The sequence below is a fragment of the Lynx canadensis genome, chromosome C2, assembly GCF_007474595.2.
Source record: "Lynx canadensis isolate LIC74 chromosome C2, mLynCan4.pri.v2, whole genome shotgun sequence".
In the NCBI taxonomy this organism is placed as follows: Eukaryota; Metazoa; Chordata; class Mammalia; order Carnivora; family Felidae; genus Lynx; species Lynx canadensis.
This window is the reverse complement of record NC_044311.2, coordinates 91,029,079-91,044,417: the sequence shown is the minus strand read 5'-3', so window position 1 is coordinate 91,044,417 and position 15,339 is coordinate 91,029,079. Positions and strand designations below refer to the sequence as shown.

General features: G+C 37.6%; 1 protein-coding gene across 1 annotated transcript; it reads left to right on the top strand.

Annotated features, from left to right (window-relative positions):
- The first annotated feature begins 2,910 nt into the window (after positions 1 to 2,910).
- Positions 2,911 to 13,985, top strand: CSTA (cystatin A). The gene is made up of 3 exons (XM_030330191.1): positions 2,911 to 3,025; positions 10,793 to 10,894; positions 13,736 to 13,985. Exons 1-3 carry the CDS (start codon positions 2,960 to 2,962, stop codon positions 13,862 to 13,864), a joined length of 297 nt encoding a protein of 98 aa, XP_030186051.1. The 5' UTR covers positions 2,911 to 2,959; the 3' UTR covers positions 13,865 to 13,985.
- Positions 13,986 to 15,339: the final 1,354 nt, after the last annotated feature.

Below are 15,339 nucleotides of genomic sequence, written 5' to 3'. Positions count from 1 at the left end.
CTCCCACTCCCAGCCCCTGGCAACCTCTGAACTGTTTTTGTCACTATAATTTTGTCTTTTCCAGGATTTCATATAAATGGAATAATACAGTACATAGTGTTTTGTGTTTGGCTTCTTTAACTTGACTTCTTTTTACTTTGACTTCTTTTTCACCTATGTTACCTATGTTATTGAATGTATTACTATTTTTCTCTTTTTTATTGTTGAGTAGTACTCTATAGATGGATATACAATTCTTTAAATCTATTTACCAGTTGATTGACATCTGGATTGTTTTCAGTTTGGAGCTATTAAAATGCAGCTATGAACACTTGTACACAAGTCTTTTTGTGGACATATGTTTCACTTCTCTTGGGTAAATATCTAGGAGTAGAAATGATGGAGTGTATAATGAATGAATTCATATATTTACCCAGCCGTATGTGGAAACACCATCAACTAGGGAAGTCCAGAACCCCAAGCCTGTACCAAATGCTGGAGATAAGCCCCAATTCTCAGTATGCTCATGATTCAAGAGCCCAAAGTCAACAGTAAAATAAGAAGCACTTTTGAGCCTGTGTACTCCCAAAAAGCCCAGTAGAGGCAACCACCCCATTGGGAAGCCCACAATCCAGCCCCCCACAAGGGAAACCTCCAATAAAGATCATTCCTATAGAAATATGAGCTCCAAGACAAGAAATATAAAACATATGAGAAGGTCCAGTCCCATTAAGATAGCCTGAACAATTGATACCCAAAACAACAACATCCAATAGAGCAATCTTAAAGATACTTTACAATGTGCATTTAATTAATTGTGTGTTTAACTAATTAGTTAACAGAGATAGTAATTGTTGTGTTTTTCTTTTCTGCACTTCCTTGTATGTGACTCTACCCTATCAGAGGCATCCATACTCCCTTCGAGGAGAGCTAGGATATTATAATGGAAATGTAAAGACAAAAGCAATATTTGCTTTGGGGTAGTTTTTGCTACTAAAAGAAATTATTGAGAATCAAGAGGGATTACCCAAGATTAACAGTCATAGACTCTAGAAAGAGAACAGAAGATAGGCTGCTTACCCTATGCCTGACCACTGGGGAGTTTAGACAAGTATCACCTGAAGTTGGTGAACAGAGAGGAAGAAATGGACTGTGGCTCTAAAAAAAAGTTAGAGGCCTGGATATGAGAGGACCTGACTTAGAAAGGTCACAAGAAGATGTCAAGGATTATCTGTGGCCAGAGCTAAGCCAACGTGTTAAGATGACTTGTGGCCTCTTGAGTGAGCACCGTGTCATTCACATTTCCTCTTCTTCTCAATACATGAGTGAGGGCATTCCATGGACATCCATCTGCATAGCACCCCTTACATTATCCAGTAAGACACCAACCTATCTCCAAAAATTTGTCAAGCACCTGCCAAACCTTATAAAGAATTAAGCACCTTTCTAATATATAATTTATATAACATATTATATATTAATGAATTATAATATTAAAGTATTATATATAAATATAAAACAGTCTCCAAAATATTGTTAGGGATAAAGCAAAGCACATAATAGATTATGTGATAGGATACCATTTGTACCATTTATACAAGGAAAGTACATACATGTGTATATGTATGTATGTAGCTAATTATATATATATATATATATATATAGGTACATAAAGAATATCTCTGAAAGATACAGAAGCTGGTAACAATAGTCTCTAAAGAATAGAAAAGTGGCTGAGGAAGAGTGAGTGAAGAATTCCTTATACTGTAAATTATTTTGTTCCTTTTGAACATTTTTATCATATGTATGTGTTACATATTCCAAAATTGAATAAAATAATACAGCTAAAAATTAACACAAAACAGCAATTTTGTTTCTAGATAATTTGCCTTCAGAAGCCCTCACACATGTACAAAAGGGGAAAAAAATGCAATTTTGTTTTTAAGGGTAAAAAACTAGAAAAGCCAGTCTTCATAAATAGGGGAATAAATATGTAAAATGTGGACTAGCACATAGCAGTCAGATAGAGACAATAGATGATATACAGATAGTTAGATAAATCTATCACAAGAAGCAGTTAAAGGAAATAAACTACATTGGTCTATCTGTGTATCAATATGGAACAACTCAAAAACATGTTGAGCAAGAAAAAAGCATAACACAGAATATATGTTTAGCCTACAATTTAAATGAATTTTTAAAAGCACACTACTAAGTAAATGTGTAAAACTCACAATGTATGTAGTTTACCTCTGTGGGGGGTAAGGTTGGGAGATGGGAGTGGGAGGTCAGTAATATTTTATCTTAAAAACAACTACAAAACAAAACAAAACAAAAAAAAAAAAGAAAAGGAACAAAGGGACGATAGGTAAGATAAAATGTTAAAAGTTTTAAATCTGGATAATAGGAGTATAGGTGTTTGTTGTTTTATTCTTTGTGTTTTACTGCAGTTCTAGAAATGGTAAAAAAAAAAAAAAAAAAAAAGGTAAAATACAAATATCCAGCAAGTTTCTCCAGATTGATCCTTCTACTTTCTTTATAAAGTCAAGTAAATTCTAAACAATCAGCCTTGACATTATTAGTAAATACACCCTTAAAACACAAAATTTTTTATTAAAGCCTTTAAAACATTAGGAAACCCTGGTCATGGCTTCAGATTTCATTTCTCAGATGCAATAGGAGAGAACCCTTGTCAAAGAGAATGTAAGGAAGTCTGACTCCTGTGACATGGTGACTTGTTGGGCACACCCATTTGTCCATCCCCAGCCCTCATTCTTCCAAATTCCTATTAGCATATTCTGTTGAGGAAGCAGCATGGCTTGATTCAAGACATACTCATTCTCCCTGTGCCTATTTGCTCTTTGTGAAAAAGAATACTTTCTGGAGGCGTGGCTTGTTGACTCTTTAAAAACCAGAGTCTCCACGCTTACCTGATCACTTCAGTTCCGGATCCTGCCTAGCAAAGAAGCAGTTAGTCAAAATGATACCTGGAGGCTTAAGTGAAGCCAAACCTGCCACTCCAGAAATCCAAGAGATTGCTAACGAGGTGAGTTGATGTATGTCATGAAAAGGATTGATTCAAAATCTTGGTTCCTAGGTCAGATGTGTTAAGTGTGTGGGTGAACATGAAAACTAAACACTGGGAAATGTGTTGTGTTTTGTTCAGGCTTCCCTACAACTAAAAACCTTTTCAGATGAAACCTCTAATAATCCCAAATATGAGAGCGATCTCAGGCAAGTAACATCACTTCTCTGAGCCTCAGTTTCCCCATTTATAAAAGAAGAATTTGTATTAGGTCATCTTTATAGGCTTACAGTGTATGATTCTAGGATTACTAATTCAGTTTCTGATCTTACCAAATGGAGCCAACATGTAATTAAAGTCTGAGGTTGCTAACAATTTGACAAACTAGACTTTACCCTCTCTACAGGGAATTTTTTTAATGGGTTAAATGAAGAACAATATTGCAAAGATACCACTTACAAACTTCCTGCCAATTTGAATAAATAGAAAATATTTTAGTCTTTTTGTATAGAAGATGATTAAACTAGTATGGAAGAGGAGTGGCATAGTCTATGGTGATTCCAAAATTGATAAGGGTGAAAACAGAACTCAATGTTTTCAGCAAGTTGATACATTTTTCTAAGTGTTCTTTGATTAGATATCACCTAAATAATAAAATTTTATTATATTGCATATTTTATGAAAAGAAAAAATATGTAAATTGCCATTTTAGGCCTGTAAATTGTTGCCCTATTTTCTTATCTCATTCCTTGTTTTTCTCTCTGAAACTTCTTTCAATGACACTGGCAAACAATATCAGCTTCTTGTGTGAATGAGAGAGATAGGATCCTCTATGTTAGGGCTCTGGAATGCTTTCTAGAGACTAGATGCCTGGAATTCTACCACTAGTTCTTTGGGACTAAATGTTTCCCTTTTAAGAGTTCTTTTAAAAAATACTTTGGAGCTTATTTTTCTTGTAAAGCAGAATATTAAGTCATTAATACCTTTTTTTGAGTCCTTATATCAGGTCAGTGTCCTCAAACTTCAGTGTGCACATGAGTTACCTGGAAGTCTCGTTAAAATGCAGATTCTGACTCAGTAGATCTGGCTGGGATGAGCCCGAGAGCCTGAATTTCTAACCAGCTTCCAGGTGATGGCCCTGCTGCTGTCCATGACCTCACCGGCCTACAGGACTAGAGATGCATGATATCCAAGAGACCTGTGGGAGATGGGCTTTCTAAAAGCAAGGCACTGAAAAAAAAATCTCAATTCCATTTGTGAGATGAAGATCACACCTCTTGCTCTGCTGGCAGAGCTGTGAGGGCAAAATAAGATGATGTGCATAATAATGACTTGGAAACAAGAAAGAAACATGCATAGGTGAGGCATCACAGTTATTTGCTTCAAATCTTCACCTGAAATCACCCCTGACCCCAGAAAATCCCCCTGAGACTCTCCAGGGACCAGAGCTGTAAGAAAGTTGGGGAATAACAGATTTGATAGAGAGAATGCAGAAAATTTTAATCATTTTTTAAAAGCCTATCTTAGCAAGAATAAATTTTTTAACAAGAAGCTATAAAGTTATAAGAAGGCCTTGCGTTGTTAAAAACACTCATCTGTGAGCCACATCTTAAATGATGAAATTAACTTGCAGGTGTGTTTCCTGCTGCTTACCTCAGGCTTACTCTGACAAGGCTTATCCCATCAAGGAGGTAGAATGAAAGATAGATATTAACAGTAGCTATGTCACCTCAGAAAGGTGCTTTGCAGTTTTAAAAGCCTTGTCATCCATTTGGCCAACCTCTCATTTGATCTTCATAACCCCTAGGGCAGGGAAGGAAATCATCATGTCCATTTTTCAGGTGAGATTTCAGACTGAGATTCAAAGAGGTTAATAACTGCCTGGTTAAGAAGCTGGCCTGTCTTAAGATTTTGACCACCTTCCACTGTAAAGTGGCAGGAACATGGAGAAGTATGTGGGTTGAGGGAAATACAAGGTATGGTAAATTGCCTTATCTGTGCAAGCAGCCAGCCTCAGATTTAAATCAATTTGAGAAATAAATATGAATGAATCATTTTTTTTAATTTTTATTTATTTTTGAGAGAGAGAGAGAAACAGAGTATGAGTAGGGGAGGGGCAGAAAGAGAGGGAGACAGAATCCGAAGCAAGCTCCGGGCACTGAGCTGTCAGCACAGAACCCAATGCAGGGCTTGAACTCATAAACCCTGAGATCATGACCTCAGCCGAAGTCGGACAATCAACTGACTGAGCCACCCAGGTGCCCCAGAATGAACCATTTCTTGAATATCAATTAGGTGTCCAGGATTGTGATACATAAGCGTGCTTTGTGCTGATAGCTCAGAACCTGGATCCTACTTCAGATTCTGTGTCTCCCTCTCTGTCTGCCCCTCCTCTGCTCACACTCTGTCTCTCTCTCAAAAATAAATAAATAATTTAAAAAACTAAGGAAAAAAAAGAAGATACATAAGGACTTTAAGACATGGCCCCTGCCCTCAAGGGGTTTACACTCCATTTAGGGAAGTCAAGATAACTGGGATGTAATATAAAATATTTTTTAAATCATAGGTTTGGAAGAGGAAACACATTAGAGTTTGCCCATCAAAGCTCTTTCTTTTTTTTTTTAAGTTTTTTAATTTATTTTGAGAGAGAGGAGAAAGAGCACAAGTGGGGGAGGGGCAGAGAGAGGTGGGGATCTGAAGTGGGCTCTGTGCTGACAGCAGAGAGCTTGATGTGGGGCTCAAACTCACAAACCGTGAGATCATGACCTGAGCCAAAGTCAGAAGCTTAACTGACTGAGCCAACCAGGTGCCCCAAAGTCCCTAATTTTCAAGTGAAGAATTACTGTATAGTAGTTCAGCTTATCAGGTATTAAGCTCCCAGTTATCATTTAGCTAGCTCCCCTCTCACAGGAGAACCTTAGGGGGCAATTCCCAATTAAGTATTAGAAGGTGGAGGAATAGTCATTTAGGAAGCACTTCCCATCAATTATGTAACTTATCTCCCTACAAACAACCCCAAAAGGCAGTTATTACCAAAACCACTTTTAGATGAGGAAATATAATCAACACCTTCTCCAAGATTATAGAATTAGTTAGGTGCCCAGTCAGAGCCAGGCAAATGGGTAGGTGTTGGTAGTCATACACTTAGTAGGATCTTAGGGGGTCTCAAGGAAGAGCACTACTACCTGTCATTTTACTACCTGTAATTTTATATCTTTGATGTTTTTTATTATTTTTTTTTTAAGTCACCTATTAAAATGCAGGAGCTTCTTAGAGCTGAAGTTTCTTCTTAGAGGAGCTTCTTAGAGGAGCTGACGTTTATCAGCTTTCACTGTCCTTATCAAAGAGCTTTTTAGTGGAATGCCAACTGAAGGAAGAACTCCATTTGGGAGGCAAAGGCAGGATGGAGAAAGCTATCTCATAGAGAGGAGAAAGCATCAAAGAAAAATGAGAACTGCAGGTTTAAGGAATTTGACATCAAAATGAAAGAGGGATGTTGGACAAAGTCAGAAAGAGAAGAAAATCAAACAAAGAGCTTGGGGTTGAGGAGACTTGAACATTTCCAAAGGCAGAAGAAAAGAGTGTCCCCATTCTGAAGATAGCAGAGACTGAATGGTAATTGTGTATCATGTATTACTAAAGGATAATAATGATTCTCGGGTCCAGAGTACACGTAGAAGAAATCCCCTTTCCCAGAGTTCTTTGTGTTAGTTGAGGATCTCTGCTATCCCTCTCTTCTACCCTCTTTCCTTTCTTGAAAGACAAGTTGTCATGAAGAAAAACAACCTCACTTTCTTTATTCAGAAAACATTATATACACAGTACCATGTGAAATGTTATAGGGACAGAAGGGACACAAAAATGGTTTCTGCCTTTAGAGAGATTTACAAAATATATTGGAGATAAGAGATACACTCAAGGAAATAACAAGCTATACTTGACCCCATCTATGAAAAACTGTAATATATGTAATTAAGGACCGAGTGGCCCTACCAGCAAAAGCCTCTAGATCATTACTGCCGATCCATATCTTACATCATATGTTAAAAAACCAATGGATGAGAATTCTGAGTAATTTTACATGCAGGAAATAAATGTTATTTCAACAGTTATTTTTAGAAATAAGAGCTATTATTATGCATGCACAGGTAGATACAACACACACACACACACACACACACACACACACGCACACCTCAATCAAACTTAATTACTGAATGCCATTCCTGGCAAGCACAGACCATAATACCATACAAACACCCCCTCCACATACCATCATGGACATCACACCCTGGAGCTTAGTATGTCACAGTTGTCACTCACCCACACATTTGTATTCTCTATGACAGCAGCTTCCTCATCAATCCCACTGCCCCACACCCAGAGAGCCTGCCATTCAGCCACACTACAATCATTCAGGCATTCACCCTCCCATCTTCATCATAACATGCCTAAACCAACTTGAGCATTCATCCAGCCTGGACCCATGGTGAGTGGCTTCATACACTCTTCCACCCCTGATTTCTGTTGACCCCATGAAATTCTGGCATTCCAGTCCTCAATTAGAGATCACTCGCATTGCCACCACTTCCTCTTCAGCTTGTGCTCCAGATCCAGAGAACTTTGCCTAGGAAGTTGCAGAACCACAGAAACTCACTCACTACAAATTTATGAATTCATGCCAGCAAACAACAGCAACAGGACCCTAGGGCTTCCAGAACATGCTTTCAGTCACAGCCTGTTGGCCCTTTTCTAGAAACTCCAGAAAGGTGGACCTGGACCTTCTCTCTCCTTGGTTTCTCAATCCCTCCATCCCCATGGCCCCTCCAGTAGGTATCTCAGTTTCTTCTCTTAAAAGATTGCAGTCATCTGGTGCAAGAACACTCTGATTCCTTTTCTCTTGCTGGATCTCATTCCTCCCTCCAGCCTAAGACTCTGCCCTCTGTTCTTCAGTCCACCTTTCTTCTCTCATGTCAGATGCCATCATTTCTTGCATACCAGTTGCCTTGCCCCATACTTGTCCCTTCCCTCAAAACATGGTCAGATGACAAATGTCTAAGTCACTTCTCATCAGCCCTACTATACTTTCATGCTACTGCCCAAACTCTCCTTCCTTACTCTGTAAAACATCCCAAAATATAGCTTACCCATGTTGCCTCTATCACATTTCTATCCATTCTTCCCTAAATTATGCATAGCCCAATATTTCTGCAGAATGATTACAGATAGGGAAAAGCCATAGGTGTTAGGTGCAGTATGGCTAGAATCCTCAGATCCCAGAGAACTAACCATTCACCAAGATTCATGCTCTGCAGCAATTAAAAAAAAGAAAAGAAAAGAAAAAAAAAAATGTGAACAACTCTAGGGTAATTGTATTTTGCCAGCTGCTCCTTCCTGATAGGATCCTTCCACTGGCTGGGGCTCAAATGACAAACCCACACTGTTTCTTCTTCCAGCATCTCAGCCACCACCATGCATGGTAGGCTGAGGAAAGTGAATGTCAACTGTGTTCAGCTCGAGGTCTGTCTATGTACCACCAGGTCCCAGACCACCACTCCCAGCTGGCTTTACCCTCTCAGCACCCACCCTTGGGGAGTCTTTCAGCACCAAGTTGCCTTCTGAAAATTAAAGTTTCACTGGCCAGTTCCTTCCTATTCTTCCCCCTTTCCTGCTCCTCAGCTTAAGCCTCATTACCCCAGGTTCATAGCATCCAACGTTAGAATAATACCAGTCTGTTCTACTGGGAAGAGAGAGCAAGGCTACAGGTTATAAGTAGAGTGAACCTGAAATCATGACACACAGTCTGATAGGTGCCAATGCACTTACTGAAACAAACCGGACATTTGAAGTCAGCTCTCTTATGGAAAATTCTGGACTTGTGGACTATATAGATGCAGTGGAAAGGTTGCAGATTTTGATCGATTTTAAGACGTAAATAAAATTTTCTGATAGGCAGTAAAAAAAAAACACGACCAAAAGACTGGAAACCAGAAGGAATACAGATCACTGCCACTGATAAATCAGATACTTAAGCTATCAAGCAAGGGATTTAAAACCTTAAATAACTGTAATTAACAATTTTTCAGCCTTAAGCAGTCATGTTCTCCTCACAGCCTTAGGTCCCTCATTTGTAAAATGAGGTTTAAATACATAATGTTGGGTTTAGTGTAGAGATTAACCCTTTCCAACTTAGCTCCTAACTTGACTGGTACCCCATATTGGCTCAGAAGGGTTAGACAGAGGAAGCAACAGGACAGTAACTCCTCTCCTTACTTGACTTCTCTCGGCACTCCTGTCTACTTTTTTCCCCGCTCTCCTGCACCCTACCTCTTCCCATTTGCGTTTGTTTGGTTTCTTTTTTCCTCATGATTTGTCTTCTTCCTTTGTCGACTTTGGAGCTTTATTTTCCATCTCAAGAAAGCAGTATCACATTCTTCCCATCTATTCTGAAGGTCACAGGAGAAATGGGTGGTGGTCTATGAAGTGTTGTAGCCTCCAAAGTAGTCTGAGAACTCAAAGAGTTTGGAAATGTCTACATATTTGAAAACAGTTCTGGTACCCAAACTGAGGTGCTGATAGAAAAGGATTCAGGACATCTGCCCACTGATGGGAAGGACTTGATATGGCCTTGGGAGAACCCTAGATGCATGGGAGACCTGCCTAAAACATGTGAAATGCTTTAGTGATGGGCAGGGAGGCAAATTCCCAATAAACAAGGTATAATCGAGCATACACGTCTATTTCCTTTTCCTTCTAAATGATAGGAAAATATTGCAGGGTAAAGGGTATAAAGCCAACAAATAGAAAGACAACAGGAGATAGGCAAATACCACCTCAGAGATACTGACAAAACTTTGGAAGATGGAAAACAGATGAACAAGGGAAAATTACTGGACCATCTAGACAAAGCCTAAACCACAGACGGGAATGATGAGCCAGAAGTAAGTGGATTCATGGTGCAGAATTCCAAAGTGGCTCAAGCACTAGCAATGCCAGAAACTTATGATGACAAGAGTGAGGCATGGGGCTCCCACCAGGAAAACTGATGACAGATCTGTATGAGGAGCTTGCCCCCAGATCTTTCCCTTTCACTCCCTTCCAAGCTGAAAGATGATAACCTATTACCCATCCTCCACCCTCACAGAATTCTGAAGATCTACTCTTAGCAGAAATTGAGTCAGAGAGAACACAGTGGACACTAGCATTATCAGGCTCAGCTGAGGGCAGGAATGAAGGACCAATACTGAAAACTGGTAGATTAAGTGAAAGTTCACATATTGAATTTGAGACTTTCATTCCCTTGTCATGTTTGGTTTGGGAATGCTGCCATCAAAGCTTATAATCCCCCTGTGGTAGACAGAATGGTGGCCAACATCCTAATCCCTGAATCCTGTAAATGTGTTATCTTACGTGGCAAAGTGTATTAGAGCTGTGATTAAATTAAGGATCTTGACACTATTTTTGTAACTTTGAGTCTGAAATTATTTCAAAATAAAAAATTTTTAAATAAAGTAGTAATTATAGCTCTCCCATCTTTATCAATCAAAGATACATATATTAGAGTTTTACTAGTGAAAACGTTACCATATATTGCCACAAGCTGATGTAACGCAACAAAATTTGACATTTTAGTTAGGCCATGTAATCTTATTATCCTTGAAATACTGGAAATAGCTGTCATTATCATGTTTAAGGACCTTCAGAAACACGAGGTTCCCAGGCTTGTAAATCACATAAATGGAGTCCAATATAGCTTTGATAATGTGTTTCCTCTTTTCTCTTCTTAAGGTTAAACCTCAGCTTGAAGAAAAAACAAATGAGACTTACCAAAAATTTGAAGCTATAGAGTACAAAACTCAAGTGGTTGCCGGAATAAATTACTACATTAAGGTTAGAGTTCAACATCCACCTTGGCACTAAAAGATACTGTATTTCTCATTTTGTATGATGTTCCCTGTCACCTCCACCATATATTTTGTCCCTCTGGTTGTGCTAAATGAAGATGTCTATCCCACATGAAACTTCCCAAGTGGTAGACTCTCAAATTTGGTAGATGATGGGATATTCAAACCATCTGTTTCCTGTGGATTTAGAAGGCTTTCTTACATTGATTTCTTCCAAATGACAATTATATTTTATAATTTACAATTTTCAGAAATTGTATAGAAAGAGATTTCATTAACAGTCCAAGCATGTCTAATTTGTGGCCATGGCTGCTTCCTATGGGAAGCGGGAGGATAGTATCTCAGTTGCCTGAAGGCATGGAGCTGAACCACATGCTATCTTGAAGCTTATTCTACCTCAAAGCTTTGTGATTCTATATATCTAATTAAATGGATTTTCGGAAGGACTTAAAGTAATTTAAGGTGGAAAAATAACTTAAACCACTTTTGTCCTTTACATAAGCCTTTTGATTAATACAATTTGAATAATTTTGACAATTCAAATAAGTGGAGTCAATTTGTGACACTGCAGGTACAATTAAAAACAGTGGAACATTTAAAATAATTTTAAGATTAATTTTATAGCTACATCAGTAAATTAAATGATGCACTATCCAGTTGTAATTGAAGAAAATCGTTATCAAGTTGAGAGGGAACCGTTTCAAGTCAACCATAGATATTTGGGAACAATTTCCATCCTTTTGTATTGAGATGACAATTCTGATTTAATAAATAATAACAACAGACATTCAAATGCATTTACTTAATCTTGACAAAACCATTTTACCAACACACACTCTGGCTTATTCAATAACTACTTAAGATATAACATTTTTGAAAAATGTTTTGAGCCAAAAAATAAATTAACCAGTCCTAACCAGCTAAGCATAGGAAAATTGCAACACTGAGTTATATAAATGGATCATCCCAGTCCTAGCATATTTGAACTCCTAGTATATGCCAGGTCCTGAGGTGGTGCACATGAATGAGATCCTGCTTTATCCTCAGAAAGCACTGGCATTGTTTCCTCCTTTCTCAATCTGCTTTCTTCACAGCTGAAAAAGAATGTTCTCCAGTGAAAAATGATTTTGTTCAAAGACAAGAAGCATGCCATCAAAATTGGGATCATGGTTTTAATAATTTATGATTAGTCCAAGTTCATAAACTTCATATATTAACCAGCTCATGTATGTCCTTAAAAGCTTATCAGAAAAGTTGAAAATTTCTTCCGTTAAGACCACCTGCCTCGTCAGATTTCTCCTACTGGATTACAGTTCCCTCATTACTTCCTGGCCACTGTATCTAGTTGTTGATCTCTGCTTTGAACCACTCTCTAAATTTAAGGTCTTGCTGGTGATGTGACCTCTGTTCTTTCTCAAGTACCTATCAAGAGGCAGGTGGTGGAATGGAAGGGCTGCAGGCTTTGGTGTCAGACAGTTCTGGCACCCTTGAACCCTTGTTTGACTTGTTCACTAGTCAGTGCCTGTGTAATTGAAGCTCCTCATCTACTCTGAGCCTCAATGCCCTTGTCTGCACAATGCAAATAATAACCTACTTTGCCAGGTGTTGTGTGGAATAAATGAACTGAAATTTGCTAAGCACTTATAATATGCTCTGTTCTAAGAGCTGGACATGTATTATCTCTTTTAATCCTCTCAACAAATTTATGAGGTAAGTATGATCATTTCCCCTATGTTACTGGCAAAAAAATGGAGCCCCAGAAAGATGGAGTAACTAATAAGGTCATATAATTGTAAGAGCAGAGCTAGGATTTGAATCCAGATGGTCTGATGCTTAACTACTGGCTGTGCTGCATCTAACAATGTATGCAAAGGCTGATGCCCTGTTCCAAGTACAGAATAAATGCTTTTAAAGGGTTACACTGTAGAGTGAAAAGAACGTTGATGTTAGAGTCTGGATTTCGATTTTGACTCTGTCACTTATTAGCTGAGAAATTTATGGAAAATTACTTTATCTCTCCTAATCTGCTTCTGCATCTGTAAAACTGTCATTGTTCCACCTTCCTTCAGACCTCATAGTAAGAAGTATATAAAATGCTCATCATAGCCTCTGAATCATAGTAAACATTTGATAAATGGTATTTGTTAATTAGGAAGGAACATCAGAATGTAAAAAATATTATTATAAGATAAACTTTCATTGTTTCAACAAAGAACAAAGGTAGAAATTCTTACCATGATTTTCTAGGTCCCAGATTCCTGCCCAAACTACCATTTCAATTTCCATACCAATGACTTCCCAGCAAGATCCCTTTATTTTAGGAGGGACACTACACTGTCCACCCCCTGGGCCCTGCTTAGTCCTACTAGTGGGTACTTACAAAGCAGGTTCTACTATAGATATGGTAACCACACATCCCAAAATTTCTAGGACAATTCTGATTTTCTCCTCCCTTCTCAAACCATGCAGCAAATAAAGTCTCCCAATTTGGAAGTCAGAAAACAGAATCAACAAAATGACGGTCACATGTTTTCTTGTTCTGTGCATCCTTGAAAATGAAATGCAACTCTGAACTTTCAGACTGTAGGAAATTTTATAAAATAAAATAAATAAAATAAAATAAGGATCTATGCCTCTAGCCATACCCTTTCTCATAAAATAAGAGGGTAGATTTATGAAAATCAAGGGTCTAAGAATGCTGGTCTAGAAATGCTGTTCCCAAAAAGCTTATTTCAGTAAAGTCTTTATAGTCTGTAGATCTTTCACTTGACAGAGATCCATTTGAATGAATCTCTTTTTCATTGTTTTTTCTTTTTTTATCTTTTAGGTGCAAGTAGGTGATAATAGATATATTCACATTAAAGTATTCAAAGGTCTTCCAGTACAAGATTCATCTTTGACACTTACTGGTTACCAGACTGGCAAAAGCGAGGATGATGAGCTGACAGGCTTTTAGCAGAGCATGTTCCAAAAGTGGTCTGGTATTTTCCACTGGCTACTGATTAACGATCCTTGCTAATATATGTAACTATCAATAAAGAAGCATTCCTTTTCAAATAAATTGATTTCTTCAACTATTTCTCTTCTACTGTGTTAATATTAATTATCTTTTCTTTCTCAAAGTCAAAGGATAAGACCACCACCACTGCCACCACCTTCCCACCATAGACAGGCTAGATCATGGGTGATCAGTTCCCTATGGTTGCTAAGAATCCAATATTCCATCCCTAGCCTCACATTTTAAAATTAAATCAGGTATTTTACAAAATATATTTATATTTTGGGGCACCAGAGTGGCTCAGTCGGTTAAGCGCCAACTTTGGCTCAGGTGATGATCTCACCGTTCGTGTATTCAAGCCCTCCATTGGGCTCTGCATTGACAGTGTGGACCCTGCTTGGGATTGTCTCTCTCCTTCTCTCTCTGTCCCTCCCCAACTCGTGCATGCTCTCTCTCAAAATATAAAAATAAAGTTAAAAAATATATGTTTATTTATATTTTGAAATAACCTTAAATTTACAGATAAGTTGCAAAAAAACTTTTTTCCCCAGACACTTGAGAGTAAGTTACCTACAGCAATGCCCCATCACCAACAAAAACTTTAGTGTGCATTTCCTACAAAGAAGCATTTTCTCCTGAACAATTGAAATACAACCATCAAAATCAGGAAATTAACTGATTTTAGTTAATGTACTAAAATCAACAGTTAATGTACTGTTAGTACATTTGGTAACATCTAATCCCCAGACAATATTAAGTTCCCTCAGTAATTACCAAAATGTCTTTTATTGCTAAAAGCTCCAGTCCAAAACCAAGTGTTCCATTTAATTGCCATTTTTTCTCAGAATTTTCTAACATCTCTATTAAGATATAATTTATATACCATATAATTCATCCAATTAAAGTATACAATTCAATAGTTTTTAGTACATTTAAAAATATGTGCAACCATCACATAGTCAATTTTAGAACATTTTCACCACCTCAAAAAGAAAACCATACTTTTTTGTTATCATCCCCCATCCTCCTCCACATCCTCACCCCTAAAGAAATCATGAATTTACTTTCTGTTTCTACAAATTTGCCTAATCTAGATATTCTATATGCATGAAATCACATATGGGTTTTTGTAACTGGCTTCTTTCACTTAGCATAATGTTGTTGAGATTCATCTATGTTGTAGCATGTGCCAATGTTTTATTCCATTTTATGGCCAAGTAATATTCAATTTTATGGACATACTACATTTTGTTTATCATTTATCAGTTGATAAATATTTGAGTTGCTTTGACTATTATGAACAATGTAATGAACAATGTATAAACATTTGCACATATTTTTTGTCCATACATATTTTCATTTCTCTTGGGTATATACCTAAGAGTGAAATTGTTTCATATGGTAACTCTTTTTTTTTTTTTAATATATGAATT